This window comes from Hemicordylus capensis, chromosome 12, assembly GCF_027244095.1.
Source record: "Hemicordylus capensis ecotype Gifberg chromosome 12, rHemCap1.1.pri, whole genome shotgun sequence".
Classification (NCBI taxonomy): domain Eukaryota; kingdom Metazoa; phylum Chordata; class Lepidosauria; order Squamata; family Cordylidae; genus Hemicordylus; species Hemicordylus capensis.
Window position 1 is genome coordinate 18993145 of NC_069668.1, and position 20920 is coordinate 19014064.

At 47.6% G+C, this 20920-nt stretch overlaps 2 protein-coding genes across 6 annotated transcripts in view; both read right to left on the bottom strand.

The window, feature by feature from the left end:
• Positions 1-5004, bottom strand: part of NF1 (neurofibromin 1) — a 167228-nt gene extending 162224 nt beyond the window's left edge. For all 5 annotated transcript variants that reach the window (XM_053274599.1, XM_053274596.1, XM_053274597.1 and 2 more), the window contains exon 1: positions 4817-5004. In XM_053274599.1, coding sequence (XP_053130574.1) covers positions 4817-4876 — 60 coding nt within the window. In that variant the 5' untranslated portion in view covers positions 4877-5004. The remainder of the gene's footprint in view (positions 1-4816) is intronic.
• A 3044-nt stretch (positions 5005-8048) lies between these two features.
• Positions 8049-20920, bottom strand: part of KSR1 (kinase suppressor of ras 1) — a 72385-nt gene continuing 59513 nt past the window's right edge. Inside the window, exons 12-20 of the mRNA XM_053275248.1 lie at positions 20605-20659; positions 19492-19540; positions 17751-18133; positions 17250-17346; positions 16510-16643; positions 15654-15785; positions 14327-14462; positions 14070-14203; positions 8049-11752 (exon numbers count right to left, since the gene is read on the bottom strand). Coding sequence (XP_053131223.1) covers positions 11707-11752; positions 14070-14203; positions 14327-14462; positions 15654-15785; positions 16510-16643; positions 17250-17346; positions 17751-18133; positions 19492-19540; positions 20605-20659 — 1166 coding nt within the window. The 3' untranslated portion in view covers positions 8049-11706. The remainder of the gene's footprint in view (positions 11753-14069; positions 14204-14326; positions 14463-15653; positions 15786-16509; positions 16644-17249; positions 17347-17750; positions 18134-19491; positions 19541-20604; positions 20660-20920) is intronic.

Below are 20920 nucleotides of genomic sequence, written 5' to 3' on the forward strand. Positions count from 1 at the left end.
TTCTGATGACAGCTTGTGAACAAAATCGAGATAAAATAGATGGCACTGTCACGGCCAAAATCCTCAACATTGGGCTTAAGAGAAATGTTGAACATATGCTGAGCATCCTGAAACCCATCTCTGAATCTTTAAACAAAATACAGAAACATAGCTGTTTTATTGCTGATGCTGCTGAAATTTGGAAGGAACTGAGTGAACACTTAAAAACAGAACTACACATGGACAGAATTAAATTACAAGCATTAAAAAAACGAATGGGACAAGTACTGTCTCCAGCTCATTTTTTGGCAAATATTGTCAATATCCAGTACCAGGGTCAAAACTTAAGTGCTGTGGAAGAGGAGTTAGCTGACATGGGTATCCAGCAATCATCCATCTGTAATGCCAACTATAATAAACTTCAAAGCTAAGGGGGAACCATTCAAGAAATATATGTTTGCTGAAGATATTTTAAAGAAAGTCACACCAGTGAACTGGTGGAAGTCACTTAAGCACTTGGATTTAGAGACTGTTCAAGTAATGATTTCACTTTTAACAGCAGTAGCTTCTTCTGCAGGCGTTGAAAGAATATTCTCTTCCTTTGGACTCATTCATTCTAAATTGAGAAATCGTTTGGGACCCGATAAAGCAGGAAAGCTTGTTTTTCTTTTCCAGATTATGAACAAAGAAGAAGATGAAGATTACGAGTGAGCTACAGAGGACAGTATTTAAGTTTTTCATGTGTAGGCTGGGCTGACAGTCTAAGTTTCTTAAAATATATATTTTTTGTTTAGCCAAATTAGTTAACAAACATGGATGTTTGTTTAAGCAAATAACATATGCTGTAATGTTATTGTTTCAGTTGAATAAATCTATTTAAATTGTTATTATTAAGGTAATGATTATTTTTCTCCTTCCTAAGTACAACAGAAAAGTTGTCCAAATATGAATGATTAACCTATTAAACTGGGGATAAAAAAACTAATATGAAAAGTTGTTATTCTAAAAATCTTCATCTACTTGCATATTAAAGTTATACCAGCAAGAATTAGTCTTTATGTAGAAAACTATGATTTAAATCAAGCCTTACTGACTAGTGACTTAAATCGTGAATTAAATCAGTTTGATTTAAATCAAATCCACCCTGCCACCAAGGACTGTCTCAATCCTCTACCAGAAGAACACTCCTGATCTGTATCTCTGCCAGCATGTCACAAGGCTGCTATTCCCCTTCCATTAACTGTTTGAGCCTGTATATGTGGCCTTGCAACTTAACCTCCTAGAAATTGCTACCAGACTGGGTTTCCACATGAAGCCTCTATTTTAGTCCCAAGAGCCTTCATACAGGAACACAGGAAGCTGCCATATACTGAGTCAGACCCTTGGTCCACCTAGCTGAGTATTGTCTTCACAGACTGGCAGCGGCTTCTCCCAGGCTGCAGGCAGGAGTCTCTCTCCCAGCCCTATCTCGTTGGAGATGCTGCCAGGGAGGGAACTGGGAACCTTCCGCTCTTCCCAGAGCGGCTCCATTATCCCCTGAGGAGGAATCTCTTACGGGGCTCACACTTCTAGTCTCCCACTCATATGCAACCAGGGTGGACCCTGCTTAGCTAAGGGGACAAGTCATGCTTGCGACCACAAGACCAGCTCTCCTCTTAACATCACCTTTGTTAATCCACACATGCACCAACCCAGCAATTCCCCAGTGGACCGCAGGCTTTTCTTAAACTTTGCTACTGAAGCTCAACTTCCCAAAACCATGGCCTTGGGTGAAGACATGAAGCTGCCTTCAATCGAGTCAGAACATGAATATATCCAGCGTTTCCCAACACACTGGCAGCCCCTCTGCAAAGCACAAGTTGTATACTGAGTTGTTAATTATTAAGAAGAAAATCTACACACCACTTTCCAACAAACAAAATTAGAAAAAGAAAAAAGAGGGTTCCTTGTCCCACAGGAGTTCCCGGTCTAAAACAAAGCATACTGCTTGAGACTGGGGGTGGCGGGGGGGAGGCTGGCAGCAGCCACCAGCTGAGCTTGAAGAAGTGCCTCTGTTACAACCTCTTGCCCCATGGATGGGACTTTGTCTTGGGTCCCCAGATATGGTTGGATTATGCCTCCCACCACTGTTAGCCATTGTGCTGGGAGCTGCAGCCCAACACCGTCTGGGGACCCAAGGGTGAGCACCCCAACTGGGGGCACACTTCAGTCCTGGTCCTTGGCCATCCAATCTGATCTCCCATTGCCGACGGTGTAACCGGCACCTTCAAGAGCATCTTCAACCACTTCAACGTCACTAGCACCTTCAAGATATTTACAAGATCAAACCACCTCAGGGGAAACACCACGGTGAGATGAGGTCATAGAGCCTTTGCTGATCCTCTGGAAAACAGAACATTTTAACCCCTGGCAGCAAATTTGGGGGTCGGGGTGGGGCTGGTTAGGTTTACTGCATAAAAAGCTGAAGGCCCAAGACAACTCACATGGGGGGGGAGGTGCGCGGCAATCTAACCCCCCACCTCAAGCTGTATCGCCACTCCCAAATTCAAGTGCTGTGAAAGAGGGGGAACCTTCAGAACAGATTGCCTAGCCAGCCCCTTACCTGCATGGTACAGCACAAAAAAAGGAGTTCAAACCTCCCCCCAGCTTCAGTCTGGAGGAGCTCCTTGCATTCCTTGGGGGGCAGGGGTGTCAAATTAGAGGGCAAGCAAGCCAACAGTGTGTGCAGTACTGAACTTTGGCTAGAGAGACCAGATCCCTGCTTGGCCAGGAAAACTGCACTTTCCACTCCGAGCAAGGCAACAGACGGCTTCCTCTCCCTCCCAAGTGGTTGAGGGACATCCAGGACACAAAGAAAGTGGAAATCCAACATATGTGCACATCCCAAGGAATGAGAATCACCAGAAGTGTCAGAAGGGGAAACATTTCTAAGCTTCTGCCTAAAAATGACAAGAGCAGAATATACCTACAAGTGTCCATCACCATCTCCACTTGCAGAATGCAAGCTTGTTTGTGAGTGTGCATATGACAATCAAAAGTGTAGATGTGACTCTGTATTTTACATGTTTTAGAAACTGCAAATCAAGGCGACTTCTCAGATGAACCACAGGAAGAGATGACCAAGGATTCTGCTCCATTATCAGAGAGGCCCTTTCCAAGACTGCCGTTAAAACTGTTAAAGTTCCATGAAGAACCCACAAAGGCCGTGAGGTGCAGCTCAAACCGAATTCCTCTTTTATTTTCTTTTATTCTCTCTTTTATTCCTCTTTTATCATGGTTGACACTATTGCCCGTTTTACAAACCAAGCACCGAGGCTGCAAGGAAAGTGTCTCAGCCAAGGCCCCTGGGGTCTCCAGGCCTTCAGTTCTTCAAAACTCCATGCTCTGGATCGCAACACCACTGGGTGAAACAGCAGGCTCATGATTCAACCTCCCTGGTATTTTTCCACATTTCAGTACTGGTGTCAAAACGTTACTATATCGTTCCTCTCCATCAACAATGCTAGCATTAACACATTTGCATGGAAGTTCTCAACAACAAAATGTGCTTTCTTGGAAGTCATTCGGATCAGCTGAGAAGAAGCTTTGATCCGACCAACAGACAGCAAGTTTCGAAAGGAACACACATACATATCTAAGTTAGAGAGCCAGTGTATTACACTCCAGTTGTTCTTTCTTGAATTCCTCTTAGAAGTTTAATCCCTACATTTCAACTCCTTTCTGCATTTCAGCTGATCATTCCTCCAAAGAAAGAAAAAGTGCCCTCAGCATATCTACAGATTAGGGAAATGTCTGAACAACAGATGTCCTGAACTCCTACCATGAACCAAGTCAACATGCCACAAAGCAAATGGCAAACTGTCAGGCATATGGACACCTGTCGAAATACACGCTTTCTTTTATGGGGAGCACGTGACTCTCTAGCCGTTTCTGAGTACTAATATTGCTAAAATGCAATACAAGGCTGTTGAATCAGTTTGGCTCCCATTGCAGAAAAACAGAGAGTGGACCAATCACAGAACTAACTGAATTTCTCCTCAGTTGTCAGAAAGGCCCTGGGGGGTGGGGAGGCAGGGAATCCAGGCCCTTATCAGTGGAGAGTCCCCACTAGGAGAAATCAAAGTACCTACTATCCCTATACAGTAGGGCTGCAACATCTCCCCCATGGAGCAAAACCCAACTGGTCGGAGGTTCCCTGTTTTCTACTGAGTCAGACCCTTGGTCCATCTAGTTCAGTATTGTCTACACTGACTGGCAGCAGCTCTCCAAGGTTTCAGGCAGACATCTTTCCCAGCCCCACCGAGAGATGCTGACAGGGACTGAACCAGGGACCTTCTGCATGCCAAGCAGGCAGATGCTCTTCCACTGAGTTGTGGCCCCATCCCCAAAGGGGAATATCTTACTGTTTTCATATCTTTTCAAAACACAAACCAAGGTAATCCTTGCTTAGCAAAGAGGTCCCTTCCCACCGGACCCGAGAGAGGCGGCCCCCAGCTGCTTCAGCCACCCTGCTACCAGAGGAAGCCCACGCCACCCTCCCCACGGAGAGAAATCCAACTGGTCCAGCGGCTCATTTCTCAGGGGGGCTCAAGGGAGACCCCTCCCTGTCCGAGGTGGGGGGCAGCCCCCTCCCTCCTCCTGCTGCTGCTGCTTCTCTCCCCCACCACTTCTCTCCGCCCACTGATGCATGCCCCCCTCTCCCCAAAGCCCACTGGGGCCCCACAGCCCCACAGGAGCCCCTCCCCCCACTAGGGGGCCCTCCCCCCACCAGTCTCCTCAGGAGCTCCTCCCCCACCAGAAGCCCCTCCTCCCACCAGAGGCCCCCCCCTCCCCCTACCTGCTCGTCGAAGCGGTTGACGACGGCCTGGACCCACTCCACGGGCTTGTGGGCCGCCATATCCCCTCCGGCGGGAGCGGGGGTCCGGACGGCGCCCCCCGCCCCTTCCCTCGGCTCTCAGCGGCCCTCCTCCTCCTCCTCAGCCATCAGCACCTTCAGGCCGCCATGACACCACACCGGAAGCCCCAGCCCGGGCCGCCGGGAGAGGGAGGGGCTCGCGGCGCATGCGCGGGGCGTAGGAGGGGCCGAGGGCGCGACGGAGGGCGCGACGGAGGCGCATGCGGGCAGGGATGTGGGGAAGCCAAAGGTCAGCAGCACGCAGGGGTGGGAGGGAAGGGAGAGAAAGAGAGACAGAAGGAGGAAGAGGAAAAGCGCATGGGCCACAGGCAGGGCGAGCGCACAAGCAGGGAAGCCCGCAGGCGCGCCGGAGGAAGGAGGAAGCCAATGATAGAGGTAAGAATACGATAGAGTCACAGCGGAGCCATAGAGCCATCCCGATATTACGGTTTTATATTACCTTATCTTAGTAAACTGAACTGTGACGGCCCATTCATACTTTAATAAAAATTGTCGCTGTTTTATTGGATAGAAGGATTCCTTAATAGGATTTAATAAACTATTCAGCAGAAAAATATTAACATTTAATATTAATATATTTAATATATTAATAACAAGCATTTAATTGAATGGGTAGAATAATTCTCCGAAATATACTGCTCGATTCTAATTAATGCATTGGCGGATATTCCTTCGAAGTCTAGAATAAGACTCATATAAGACTCAGAATAAGTCTAGAATAAGACTAAACCCCTATCATCCAGAACTTCCGGGATCATATAATTTTATTATTCATTCATTTATTTAGTTAGTACAGTTATATAGCGCCCCATACAAAAACGTCCCTGGGTGGTTCACAATATAAAACCATTAAAACGTTAACATAATTAAAACAATTCAAAATACAATAAAAACTCTAAAACCAAAGCTTTAAAATTATAAACTGTAACTAAACTATAAACTATAAATTTTATTAACTATAAACATGTTTAACATGAACTGCTGCTTTTATTCTTGCTGTTTTATTTTATATATTTTTGTATTGTTTGTATTTTTATTATATATATTGTTATTTTGTATTATTTGTTTCATTGTAGCTTTTGCTATGTAAATTCACTTCTGATGATTTCATAGATTAATGCTTGCTCAAATAAAAATAAAATAAGAATATATCTGTATTTGTATTATTGTGGAGAAATAAAGTTATTGTTATCTCATAGGAGGGAAAAATAAAAGTGACTTTTTAAATTATTCTTTGTAAAAGAAAAATAAGTGACATGGTTTGAATGATTGTTGGTTGAAGTCTATGTACACTGCCAAGGGCAGCTTTCGGTTTTTAATCGGAAGTTTGCACTCTTATTTATTCTACATTTTTTCCTTATCTCTATAAGAAAAATATAGAATGGGCGGGGGGGTAGGCGAATTGGCACGGCGCACGCGCTAAATTGGGACCCGAGCTAGGCTTCGCAAACGCACCCAAGATTATTTATTTCTTGACTGGACGTTCGATGCTCTCGGCCCTCTGCTGCTTGTGGCTTTCAAAGGCGACTCGGCTTTCAACTTTCAAACTGTAATCCAGCCGGGGGGGGGCCTCCGGATGCTGCTGAACTACAACTCCCATCATCCCCAGCCTCAATCTACTGTAGCTGGGGCTGATGGGAGTTGTTGTTTAGCAGCATACTAGAATCTTTTGCACGCTTTCCTAGAAATAAACTCAGCTGCTGCACACACTTCTGAGTAGACCGTCCTGGGACTGCAACAGAAAGATGTCTTTAAGGCTCCTTTTGACAAGCTTTTTCAGAGTGCAACATTTTAATTTTTTGCTTTTATTTTGCTCTTGAATCAGCAACTTCCAGAAGGTGGCCATCTTAATCTGTTGCCACAAAAACAGGACAGATTTTTTTACATTTATAGCCTGTTTTTCCTTGGAGGAACCAATACATGGCTGTGTTTCTCATCACAACAACCCTGTGAGGTAGGTTAGGCTGAGACATAGGGTTGCCAACATTTCATTGCCGGAATGAGGGACACAAGTTTGTGGGGGCTGGGAGGTGTCTGCAGTGGTAATCAAGAGCCTGAGTATCACTGATGTATATGCAATTGAATTATATGCTATTGAATAAATGAGGGATGAATGCTGTCCCTCTAGGGACCAACATTTCATCCCTGAAATCCTGCATCATGAGGGACAGTTGGCAACCCTAGCCGAGAGATACGTGACAGGCCCAGAGACCCCCAGCAAGCTTCATGGCTGTATGGAGATTTAAAACTCCAGTCTCCTGGTCCAAGTCCAACACTCTAACCACTACACTACACCACACTACACTGGTGCATTTATGACAAAGGAATGCATGATAAATCTACTGCAGCATGAGCTGTCACCACCAGCCACAGGTACATGGGCTTTGAACATCACTCGGCAGGTATCTATGCATACAGGACATGTGTATATAAGGTTGCCAACTGTCTCTCATTACGCAGGATGAAATCTTACAAATTTCAAGTTGTTCTTTTACTTCCCTTTTGCAAGCACACTAATAAAAAAATTTTGTCTTAAATTTCTTCAACTTTCCTATAAGTGTAACCTGCGCAAAATGGCTTTGCCCAACTGATGGGCCGCACCTCCTAGTAGAATAGATTTTGAACACCAGACCAAGTGGTCTCTCGGCTAGTGACTCAGGCCAGATATGTTGGTAGTCCAGGCCATTGCAACTTAAATTCCAGATACTGGATCTGGCCTGTAGGACTAACATTGCCCCTCGTCCCTCTTTCTCAGACTCCACCCCCTGACCCCTTGCTTTCATTAATTTAACAATTAACTTGAGTGTAATAATTCCTGTGCTGAAAATTGACCTTGGCCTTGTGAGTTGTGCACCCTGGAGAAACAGACTAAGAACTGGAATGACAGGGGTTTGCATTTTTGCAGCTGACCCTAGCACGCTAAGAGCATGTTTGTTGGCTCTTAAGAAACTGCCGTAAATACTAGCACTCTCTGTTGGGGTGCTTATCTGCCCACTCTTCATCAATTTGCACGGAAATAGATATCACAAGAGTACTACAAGTTTGCAGTGCATTCACCTCACAATTAAACCTTACCAATGAAACCATTTTGCTTTTTACTTTTAAAAAAAAAAGTCATCCAAAAGCAAGATTTGAAAAATTCCTCATGACTTCATTTGTTCATCCAGACCAAAGTTTTATTCACTCAAAAGAACCCTAAAATATTCAGAATTTCATTAGCATAGAATGTATTTTATTCACTTATTTTTGCCAGTTACAGGAACTAATGCAGAACTGTTTGTTAATACTATTAACCATTTTAAATTAAATTAATAGCTGTTCTGGAAGACAAACTCAGTTGATAGAAAATATATATATAATATATATGTATGTATGTATGTATTTATTTATTTATTTACTGTACAAAGTTTACATTACATCTGAAAAGAAAAAAAAAACAGTCCATTTTCACCAATATTACAGACTTCATTTTACATACACTGTTGACGTTGTGGCTAAGGAAACCCCCTCCACGTACAGCTGAGCTGCTTCACAATTTTTATTTACTTATTTGTACAACACCAAAATGATACAGCCTCACACTAAGTCACTCTCTTACAAATCACCACGAGGAATAGAAACAATTATGAACAAACACGGATCCCTTTTGCTGTGCAACGTTCTGTTAGATGGCCTCCAGTCTCCCTTTTACACAGTGTAAACAGTGGTAAATCACCAGATCCCCATTTGCTGTCTATGGGCATATTCTGAAGGAGCATTATTTTATTTTTTTTAAAAACCACAGGTGTTTTGTTTCATCTCAAAAGGATTAGATAGCAGGTCTATTAGCAGCTTTTTGCTTCGTGGAGCCTCCATATACAGAGGCAGTGACTCTCCAAATACCAGTTTTATTGTTACATTTATATCCCACTCTTCCTCCAAGAAGCCCAAAGTGGTGTATATGGTTATGTTTCTCCTCACAACAACCCTGTGAGGTAGGTTAGGCTGAGAGTTAAGTGACTGGCCCAGAGTCATCCAGCGAATTTCATGGCTGAACGGAGATTCAAACTTGTGACTCCCTGGTCCTTAATCCAGCACCCTAACCACTACACCACATTCTGGGAACTAGCTCTGTTGCTAGGAACGGCATTTCCCCCAAGCCCGGCTGGTGAGCCTTCAGAAGCATCAATAAGACAACCCTGGATTAGAGAGAGAGTAGCTTGATCCAGGAAGGACATTCCTACCTAAAAAACAAAACAAAACCCCAAAAACAGACTATTGGGAAGCATAAGGAAAACACACACACACACACAATATGGCCCAAGTGGCACCTGATTCCTCCCTGCCTCAAAGCAACCTTTGCACCACCCAACCTTGTGGCATGGTTGACTGCAAGTGAATCAGCCTAGCATCTCCTGAGCACCTTTCTCCAGGTCACACCCTAGCCAGCCAGCCAAATTCAAGGCTTACTGGGAACCGGGCAGGGGGAAGAGAGTTTGGGCCAGGAAAATGGTTTCCACAACCAAACGCAGAATTTGGGTCTATGATTAACAGAGAAAGCGGCTTCCTACGGACCTCTGGGTCCGTCTAGCTCAGTATTGTCTGCAGAGGGCTTTTCTCCCGGGTTCCAGACTCCCAGGTTCCAGAGGACTTTTCTCCTCCAGGGTTCCTGTCCTACCTGGAGATGCTTCCTGGTTTCGAACCCAAGACCTCCTGCATGCAAAGCAGCCGCTGGGCTGTGGGTGCTCCTGGCCAAGGCCAATGTATGAAGCTGCCTCATACTCAGTCAGACCCTTGGCTCACACCTGGCAGCGTTGTCTGCGCAGAATGGCAGCAGCCAGGTCTCAGAAAAAGGCCTTTCCCCCTGCTTGGAGATGCTGCCAGGGACTGAATCTGTGGCCTTCGGCATGCAGAACAAATGCTCCCGCCCTGAGCGACAGCCTCGTCCTTGGCAGTGCATCTCGTGAGGCTGCAGTGGCGCGTGTGATTGCCAGGAACATCCCCGAGCCACACACCTCAGGAGGGCCACCTTCTAAAATGCAGGGGGTGCCGCGCCGTTGCCACAGGTTAGCAGGCAGTAGCCATGGTGCAAGACACAGAAAACCTTTTCCTGCAACCGCTGTCACCACCAAGAGATCTGTCAAGTTCAGCGGTCTCCCCCTAATCCCCACTTCTTCCCCCCACTTCTAAACTACTGTCAGTGTTAACTACCACGTCGAACCTCTCTTCTCACTAGAAATCCAGTTCAAGCTCCTCTTCTCTAGAAAAACAAAATCATCCCAATCTAACAAAGAATCTGAGGCCGCCTCGAGAAACTTCAGGAAATGGGTCTGATGTGACCTCCAGCTCAATACCAACAACCCGAAAACCTTCCAGCCTTTCCCCCTTTCTCAGTCTTCTAAGACTTACAAGGGTCTGATGAGATGCCAAGGAACTATTGGACAGTGCCTGTGCTGTCACGGCAACGAGGAATCTGCTTCGGTGCCTTGCACATTTTTTTGAACTTAAAGTTTTTTGGTGGGGTTTTTTTTTTGTTTGTTTTTGTTTATTTGTTTGTTTGTTTGTTTGTTTGTTTGTTTGTTTGTTTGTTTGTTTGTGAGGAAATGGCCAAGTATTTATTGGAAGTTTATTTTTTAAACAAAAAAAAGAGTACAATATCTCCTCTTTCTTTTGATATGCACCACTTTTCAGAGGGGAAATTTTAGAGGGTGTGGGAAGCAGCATATCGTCATTGCCATTTCTCATAGGGAGAAATGTGGTTATGCAATACCTCTGCAATAGTGGTTATCAAGGACCACAGAATGACCCTTCCTAGCACAGTAATCACCCCACCCCCCGCCGAGATTCTGGCCTACCTCCCATGTGCTTCCGAGACACTCCCACCCCCACCCAATAAAATCATGAGAACAAGAAGCTTGCCTTTTAGTAAAAACTGTGTGCCACAGTCAATTTGCACTTGAATCCTCCGCAACAACACAGCGTCCATTTATCAGTTTCATTCCATTTCCATTTAGCTGCTTCCCAAGTGAAGAGCTGCATTTTAGTGGGCACTGTCCACACACCACTTCCAAGCTCCCAAGAACTTCAATTTGCAGCATCCCTTGTGGGCTTCCCATGACAGTTGAGCCAATCATGCGATTTAAATTTTTCGTGAAAATCCATCCTAAGAGGCAGGCAACCTTCACCTCCAAAGGGTTTTAGGCCCAAATGCCCTGCAATTTCATGGCTTCATTTGAAAACATTGAAATGAGGGCCATTTGACTGATTTTCAGGGTGGGGTACGATTTTAAAGGATTGGGGGTGAAACTAAACAGCTCTCCTCTTGCTCCGCCTTGGCTCTGTTTTTCTCCAGAGCACCTCGGAACAATGCTGAGTTTCACACGTGACCTCCGCAAATTTAGCCAAACTTTCAAAAGCCGAGCACTGCCTTACTTGTGCATTTAAACCTTAAGCAACTTCACAGATGAAACCAAGGAGTTAAAACAGGTTGCTTTACAATGCCACATGAACATTTGCAAAGCAAAACAAAAGAACAAAGAACTTTTAAATTAAAAAAACCCTCTTATATCACATTTATTATTAGCCATTCAGCATATAATTCACACAGGGGGTGGGGGTGGGGGAATCAGAATGTAAACATTTTTGAAGTACAGTTGCTGACTCCACATTGGAACTCAAGGTGTCAAAAGCAAACTGAACTCCCGTCTGAATGAATCCCACGGGGCGGTGGCTGGGGCCCACCCCTTCCGTTATTTAGGAAGGTAAGTGAAAGGGTCCAGCAGACGTTTAGGTATGCAAGTGGTACGGACTGGAAACACGAACAACGGCTATAATTACTCAAATCCAAATCTTTCAAACCGGATGACAACTTTGCTCCCGCTGAAAAGAAAAGGTGGGGAAAGGGCAAAATTAAACCACCATACTCGGAGTTCTGGTCCAAAAACAATAAATGATGGAAGGGCCAATTGTTTGGAAACCAACAGAGAAAGCAAAAGAACAAGGTGGTTAAGAAAAGCTGCACTCTTTAAGCTTCCCATTTGGAAGAGCGGGGGCTGCTTCGTCCACGAAATAATCTCCTTGTAGGGGGACCATCAGACTCCATACAGGGCCTCTCCTTCTGTCCGTTAAAGCTGCACCCAAATTCCCACCACCTGTCCCACTGCCTCTTCTGCTGGCAAGAAAACGAGGATGCATTTCAGTGAAAAGCAAAGGTGTGACCAAGGTGGCAAGACTATTTTTGTCCTTCCCCCAAAGAAGGTTCTTCTTGTTTCAACCCAGCCCTACGGATATATTAGGACTGGAATGTTTAGGCAATTAAGTCAAGTTAGATTGCTCAATTAAACAAACACTTCTGAGTGATTAAAAAGCTCCGGGCAATAAACTGGGCAGCACATTTTTTAAAAACAAAAACGTTCTTATTTTTAATACAAATGCTTATACAGATAGACAGTGACAGTCACCATTTTAAAAGAGACACGTGTTTTGTAATGCCTCTTCCAGACATGGGAATGCCTCTTCCAGACATGAATGGAATGCCTCTTCCAGACATGGGAATGCATCTCCCAAGATTCTGGCAGTTTAGACCTAGGCCCACTCTCTCCAAAAATAAGAGAAAATATGCAGCTTCCTTCAAAACAATTAGTTCGAATCCTATGCAAATTTACACAGATGTAATCGGTGAAACCATCAACCAACTATAACTCTTACTACGCGTTTCTGTAATCGGGATACAGCTCTATTTTTAACCAATTTCTTTTGGGTGGGAGATCGGGACCACCTCAACAATTTCCCAATTGGTGCTGCATAGTAACTTAAGAATCAAGAGCAGCTTTGAATGGGCAACCAAACGCACATATGGTACACACCAATATTTTTCTTCGTGTTTGTGAAAATCCCATAAAAAAATACAAGCGCACATTGCTGGTTTGATTTTGCTTACGCCTTGCTGACAATGCTGGTGGTAAGACATTCAGAGAAACAACACCCACCTGCCCCCCGCCGGGAAAGGTACTGTTCCAAACAGATAGCAGCGAAGGGGGAGTTCAGGGCAAGGCGGAGAAGAAGCGACATTTGCTGCAACTGGCTGAGAACAATTCAGAAGTTGAGAAGGGTTATTGGAGCCTGTTAGTAACTGAGTGCCACAGTCCTCGCAGACAGGAATGGTTATTTCGAGTTAGCAGCCCACACTGAGAGAAGAGGCAGGGGGGAAAAGAGTTCACAGAAGCATCGGTTGCATCCAAGGCTCAAAAACCGGCAGCGGTGTGTGTGTGTGTGTGTAGCAGCTGTCTGAATTGCTGAGTGGGTTAGGACAGAAGGAAGCATGCAAGGCAGAATTCCAGCTGCACCAGTAGCTACAACCTAAAAGTTAAATTGCGGAGAGCAACAAGAGAAAGAGAGGGTTAGTCTACAGTTAAAAAGGAAGACAAAAGATCAGAAGTAGGGGAAACATGAAAAAGATGATGTCTGTGTCTCCCGGAGGAAATTGCAGTAGCTCACTTCCTGTGCCTCGCTTCATCTCTGTCACGAACCCAGGTCCAGGACGCCCTCCGTTTCGGGACGAGGCAGGCAGTTTAGGGAATGAGGCAGGGTGGGCAAATTCAGCAGCCCAGACCACATAGGAACATAGGAAGTCGCCTCCTACTGAGTCCGACCCTTGGCCCATCTTGCTCAGTATGGCAAGAGACGGGCAGTGGCTTCTCCAAGGTCGCAGGCAGGAGTCTCTCTCCCAGCCCTATCTGGAGATGCCGCCAGGAAGGGAACTGGGAACTTCTTTGCTCTTCCAAGAGCAGCCCCATTATCCCCAAAGGGGAATAACTTACAGGGCTCACTTGTAGTCTCCCATTCAAATGCAAACCAGGGTGGACCCTGCTTAGCAAAGGGGACAGTTCATGCTTGCTGACCACAGGAGCCCCTGTGCCATACACACCAGGAGAGCCATGGGAACCCTCAGCCCTGCTTTCAGCCTCTGACTGGAGGGAGTTCCCTGAGGATCTGCTAGCCCTAGGACGGCCCCGCTGGCCCCAGTGTTGCTTGGGCCAGCACTCAGGAAACCGAGCAAGGTCACTCTGCTTGGGCAGCAGCCAAACCAATGAGTGGTCTGCACCAAGTTGGTTGGTTGCCAATCAGCCAATCAGTAACACGCCATAGCTCGGACACGGGCAGGGTGTGTGTGTCACAGGTACTAGCCAATACATACTCAGCTGATTTCCAGAAGTGTCCCGGGTGAGAGAGCCTCCGGTTAAGTTTGCGCAGCTTTTCAAGCATTTCCATCAAGAGAGTGAAGCTGGGCCGCTCGCTGAGATCGAAAGACCAACAGGCGGAGAGGATTTCCTAAAAGAGGGTTTCACATTTTTGTTGGGGGGTTCTGGGGGTTGAGAACGGGAACCCTCCCCCCCACCCCATGGTTCCCGTTCTCGCCCACCCCCTTCGCGGAGGAGGTCACCAGCCACTTACGCCCACTTCCTTGCCCAGGCTACTGGCAGCGAGGACTTGCTTCATCCCTTCGCCGCTCCCGATCTGCCAGATCAGCGCCTCAGCCGGCTGGCTCCGGAACGGCCACTCTCTGGCTTGGAGTTCATACCACACGGTCCTGAGGGGCCAAGACGGTTCAGAGTTGGAACGTGCCGACGGAGAAGGGCACGGGATGGGAAGCATCCCACTCTACACATTCCGTCCCCCTCCAGGGGGACGACGGACGCAGATACATTTATGTACCAGCATTCCTATCCCACTCTCAGGAACTCAGAGCCATGTCTAGGGTTATTTTCAGCCTCACAACCTTGCCCTGCGAGGATAGGCAAGGTGGAGAGGTCAGTGACCGGCCCAGAACCCCCCAGCGAGTTTCATGGCCGAAGGAGGGATTTGAACTCACTGGGCGCAGAGCACATGGACTGAAAATAATGGGTGGGGAAGGCTACTGTGCTCGTTATAACCGATAAAGCCCTAACAGCTTAGGCCAGGAGGACGCCTTCGTCACCAGGATCCCCACCACCCATTGAGATCATCCGGAGAGCTCCATCTACAGTTGCCACCAGCCCGCCTGGTGGCTACTCAGGGAGGGGCCTTCTTCACTGCCACCCCGAGGCTTTGGAATGCGCTCCCTGCCAAAATAAGAGCCTCTCCATTATTATTATTTTTATTTTTACATTTATATCCCGCTCTTCGTCCAAGGAGCCCAGAGTGGTGTACTACATACTTGAGTTTCTCTTTCACAACAACCCTGCGAAGTAGGTTAGGCTGAGGGAGAAGTGACTGGCCCAGAGTCACCCAGCTAGTCTCATGGCTGAATGGGGATTTGAACTCGGGTCTCCCCGGTCCTAGTCCAGCACTCTAACCACCACACCACACTGGCCATCTCCAACAGCTCTCAATAGGGCTGTTAAGACACGTTTATTGGCCCAGGCTTTTCATTAGATTTACAGAATCACTGTTTTAAACTGTTTTAATGTTTTCACTTTGTTTTTAACCTGTGTTTTATGATAAAACCACCCAGTTAAGCGGGTTTTGGGCTGTATACATACAAATACGCTAAACAAATAAAAATAAAAAATATATACCTTTATTCCATCTTCTTTAATAGTGTATCATAGCCTTTAATATTGTATCTAGGGAGTAGCAGTGAAGCACTCGCAGCGTTCCGAAGTGGGCTCCCATCCAGGTACCAACCAGGCCTGGACCTGCATAGCCCCAGCCGTTGCTCCACCCCAAACATGCCTCCAAGCCAGGCACACCCCCACCGGGCTTTTTGAGGGACTCCTGGTAGCCTTAGCCCTCCTCTTACCCGAAAGCGTAAATGTCAGCTGCTTTGGAGAAAGGCAACTTGTCTTCGTCTTTCCCGGGTGCCATTTCGCGCACAATTTCCGGAGCCAGGTAGCACAGCCAGTCATGCGGCAACTTGAGCTCGTTCTCACGCCTGTCGCCAAAGGAGGGTGGGTGTGGGGGGTTATCTGGTGGTCTGTCACTCTCTCTGCTCTGGTTGCTGATTCATAGACCGACACTCTCAGGTCCCCGCCTCCACTCTGTGCCTGCCCGCTGCATTTTACCTTCCTCCCTTCCTTGTTCTGATCCTAGGAACAGAGGAAGCTGCCATATACTGAGTCAGACCGTTGGTCCATCTAGCTCACTATTTTCTTCACAGACTGGCAGCGGCTTCTCTAAGGTTTCAGGCAGGAGTCTCTCTCCCAGCCCTCTCTCGTTAGAGATGCTGCCAGGGAGGGAACTGGGAACCTTCTGCTCTTCCCAGAGCGGCTCCATTCCCTGAAGGGAAGATCTTACAGTGCTCAAACTTTGTCTCCCATTCAAGTGCAAACCAAGGTGGACCCTGCTTAGCAAAGCCATGCTTGCTAGCAGAATATGCTATGTACTCCTGCACTGTGGAGAGATAAAGCTTCGTATCCAACTTCCTTAACAAGCCTTTGCAAGAATTTGGACCTTCAACGTCTTGTCTCAAGATGCCCTGAATGGTTCTGTTCTTCTCCTAGGTGTTTGCTCCGTTCTAATTGGGATCACGGAAATCCCCTTCCCTACAACTGCCCACGTGGGTGAATTTCCCACTCTGCAGTGGGTGGCTGAAGACAACTTTGGGATTGGCGGGAGGGTAGCAAAGGGGAAAGGGGGTTGGAAATCCGTTGACTTACCTTCCCTCCTGAACCACGCCGGAAATTCCGAAAAGACCAAAGTCCGTGATCACAACTTTGCCATTGTCATAGAACACATTCTTGGACTTGAGGTCTTTGTGCACAATCCCTTTGGCGTGAAGATACCCCATGCCCTGGAAAACAGCAGCCTGTGTTTTAGCCAGGCGTTCCCCACGAGAAGCCACCTTTCCCTTCACTTTCTAGCATCGCCACCCAAGGTCATACACTCATTCTTGCTCATAACTATCCTTCCCAAAAAGCTGCCTTCTACCGAGTCAAGCCCTTGGCCCATCTAGCTCAGTATTTTCTACACAGACTGGCAGCAGCGGCTTCTCCAAGGCTGCAGGCAGGAGTCTCTCTCCCAGCCCTATCTTGGAGATGCTGCCAGGGAGGGAACGTGGATCCTTCTTCATGCAAGTCGGCAGGTGCTCTTCCCAGAGCGGCCCCATCCCCTCAGGGGGAATATCTTACAGTGCTCACATAACATGTAGCCTTCCATTCCAATGCAAACCAGGGTGGACCCTGCTTAGCAAAGGGGACAATTCATGCTTGCTGCCACGAGACCAGCTCTCCCATGTTGTGGATGATGCGTTATTTATTCTTTAAAGGCTAGAAATGAGCCATAGTCCAAAAAACGAGCTTACAGTTGCCAGAACCTGAGGGGTATACTCGTGGGTCAACTGCACACAGGCCATCAGGGAGCTGAAGCCAGGCTGGCTGGTCCACCGAAGATGCCTCACCTTAATAATCTCCTGGGCGATTTGCCTGGTCGTGTTGATATCCAGATGGGTTTTGGGGTCCCTTACGAACGAGTGAAGCGTCCTCCCTTTGCAGAAGCTGAAGCAGAGGCGGAGAGGCAGAAGGGCTGTCAAGGAAAGAAGCTCGCCGGGGTTCCAGGCCGGCGTCTTGCCCAGCCCTACCTGGAGATGAGGCTGCCAGGGATTGAGCCGGGGACCTGGCCGCATGCCAAGTGGATGCTCTTCCCCTGAGCTACAGCCCCATCCCCTATAAGGAAGCTGCTGCCCACCGAGTCAGACCGCTGGTCCGTCTTGCTGAGAGTTGCCCACTCTGACTGGCAGCAGCCCTACCCCCCAGGGTTTCAGACAGACAGACAGACCCCTTCCCCAGACCAAATTTGGGCATTTCTGGGCATCGAACCTCAGACCATTTGCATGCAAAGCAGCCCCGGTGTCCCTAAACTATTGCGATGGGGTGGGGGAAATAACAACAAAGAGCCTTGCCTTGTAATAATCGCCAGGTGAGGCGGGTTCATGCAGGCCCCCATGAAGAGCACCACGTTCTCGTGCCGGGTCTGCCGGTAGTTCATCACCTCCTTCTTGAAGAGCTTGAGGTGGTCCTGGTTGTTGCCGTCGATCTCCAGCAGCCGGATGGCCACCTCCCCGTGCCACCGGCCCCGGTACACCTTGCCCCACCGCCCCTGGCCAATGGGGTCGCCCAGCTCGACCTGCTCGAAGGGAATGTCCCACTCCTGCAGGTAGACGCTCGTCTGGCTGGCCTTGCGGTAGATCATGCGCCGCCAGCACGTCCTCCGGTTCGGCAGGTCCTCCACCTCGTCTTCGTCGTCTTCCGCTTCGGACTTGTTCTGCTCCTGCTCTTCCACATGCTTTGGAAAAAAAGGAGGGGGAATGGGCAATACCCATTGTGATCTCCTGGGGGCAGGGACCTTTTATTTTTGCAGGGGAATGCTGATCTCACTCTGAAAAGCACCGTTGGGCACTTGATAGGGACATGGTATATGGCAGCTTCCGATGTCCCTGAGTCAGACCATTGGCCTGTATCCAGCTCAGTATTGTCTACACCAGGCCTGTGCTCAGTTTAGGCCCCCCAAACTACACTGTAGTTGTTTTTGGACCACAACTCCCACAATCCCCAGCCACAGCGGCCAATAGCCAGGGATTACGGGAGTTGCAGGCCAACATCGGCGGTGGGGGGGGGGGGGAAGCAAAGTTGAACAGCCCTGGTCTCCACAGACTGGCAGCGGCTTCTCCAAGGTGGCAGGCAGGAATCTCTCTCAGCCCTATCTGGAGATGCTGCCAGGGAGGGAACCTGGAACCAATTCCCAGAGCGGCCCCATTATCCCCTGCGGGGAATCTCTTACAGTGCTGCTCACACACTTCTAGTCTCCCATCCAAATGCAAACCAGGGTGGACCCTGCTTCGCAAAGGGGGACAATTCATGCTTGCCGCCACAAGATCCGCTCTATTCACATCAGTGAGCTGGACTATTTTTCAAGCAGGAGCCACTTTGGGGGCGGGGGGGGCGGACCTTCCACACGAGACCCATTTTCCATTGTGCTGACCTCCACACAATACACCACTTTTCTCCGTGCTGGGGGGGCCCTTTAAGAGAGACGGCACCCTCTTCGAGGAGCTCTCGGAGAAAAGCACTGGGGGAAACGACACGTCCCAGCATGCTGTGCACGCCTTCCAAAATGGTGCAAGGGTGTGCTCTCCCCCCACCACATACACACTGGGCAAACCACAGCAATGCATGGTAAAATGATCATCTTTCGCATGGGGCCAGGACCTTTTTCACACCCGGATTTTAGCTCCCATCTCCACCGGAATGGAGGGGGTGCATCCACACAGCAGCCAAATTGACCCCCACGTCCCTGCAAGCCATTGGTGAGCACTTCACACACAATTTGAGTTTCTCATCACCCATTAAAGAGTGTAGCCTGATTTATATCCAGGGTAAGAAAATCCACTGCTTGCGTCGGTTTGACGGGGGCAACTTTGAACTCACAGTAAAGCCCCTCGCAGGAAACCGGCGGTAAAACCTGCTGCCTGGGAAAGTTCCAGGAGGGCTGTGCGGAGAATTCACTTTTTCGGCCCCAGCTTCATACCAGCCCACGGTGTGAGGTCCGAGGGCCACGCGGAGGGCTGATGGGGGCCTACCCCTGGCCTTACAAGCCAGAACAACACGGAGATAAAAGAACATTTCCCCAAAGAGAGAAATTACCTCTGCGTCACGGTCTTCAACCCCATCCGTTTCTAGGTGTTCGTCAGCACTAGTGGAGACAGAGACCAAGGGGTTAACGCTGCAAGATGGTGCCGTGATTGGTTTGTTGGTTTGTTTGTTTTATTATTTATTTACTTTATTTATAAATAAATAAAAAGGCTCAGGGCAGTTTACAAATAAAACACACCACTAGAACAGTAAGGAGCTAAAACAAATTAAAAGCAATATAACAATTAACAATTTTAAAGCATTTTAAAACAGTGATTAAAATCCCAAAATCGGGTTTTTAATTTTAAAATAAACCAGATATTAAAAAACCCCAAATTAAGGAAGCTGAGAAAGCTTGGGTGAAAAGATGGGTTTTCAGGTGTGTTTTTTTAAATTGCCAGAGATGGGGAGGATCGTATCTCAGCAGGGAGAGCATTCCACAATCTCGGGGCAGCAACTGAGAAGGCCCCGTCTCTGTGTAGCCACCAAACGGGTTGGCGGTAACTGGAAATGGACCTCCTCAGATAACCTCAGTGGGCAGTGGCGCTCATAATTATTAATTGTCTCGTTTCTATACCGCCTTTCAGTATGCATCTCAAGGCAGTTTGCAGAAGTTAAAATACAATAACATTCCATAAAATTTACATCTAACCACTTAAAATCAGTGAAACAGTGAAAACCATAAAACGGGGGGGGGGGGGAGGGGGAACCCACCATTAAAAAGACAAACAGGAACAGGAAAGCTGAGAGACCCGGCAGCCCCAAAGGGGTAAAAGCCTGAACCAATAAAAGCGTCTTTAGTTGCTTTTTTAAAAAAGCAGCCACAGTTGTCAAGGGGCAGATATTCACTGGGAGAGCATTCCAGAGCCTGGGGCAACCACAGAGGAGGCCCTGATGTGTGCACAACAGTTTAGCCTCTCTAAACTTCGGCACATGGAGTAAAGGCCCCTCCGACGATTTTGTTGGGCGGGCAGAAACCCTGGGGAGCAGGCAGTCCTTCAGGTATCCAGTGCCCTTCCGGTATTTAGGGTTAGGGACGGTGTTCCTTGGTAATCCCACCAAACCGACAATAAAGGTCATTGTGAACACACACACACAAACACACACACATATACACACACTTACTTTGAAGTCTCGGCAGTTTCAGGCAGCTGCGTTACATGTGGGGTATTGGGAATCTCTACAGAAAAAAAGTGAAACATGGCAGAGGTTGACATAGGAGCCCCCCTTTCGACAATTAGTCCCTGAAATGTCTGAAGGTTCTTTGTTCCTTAAAAAACCCCCACTGCAGAACCACCCGGCTGATAACTATTTCTCCATACAGTTTAAAACTGATACACACATTCCAAACCATCGCCCGGAGCTTTTTCAGATGGCCACAGGTTTACCACCGGTTTACCATGAGGCTTTACGGCGAGTTCAAGGCATAATGGATACTCTG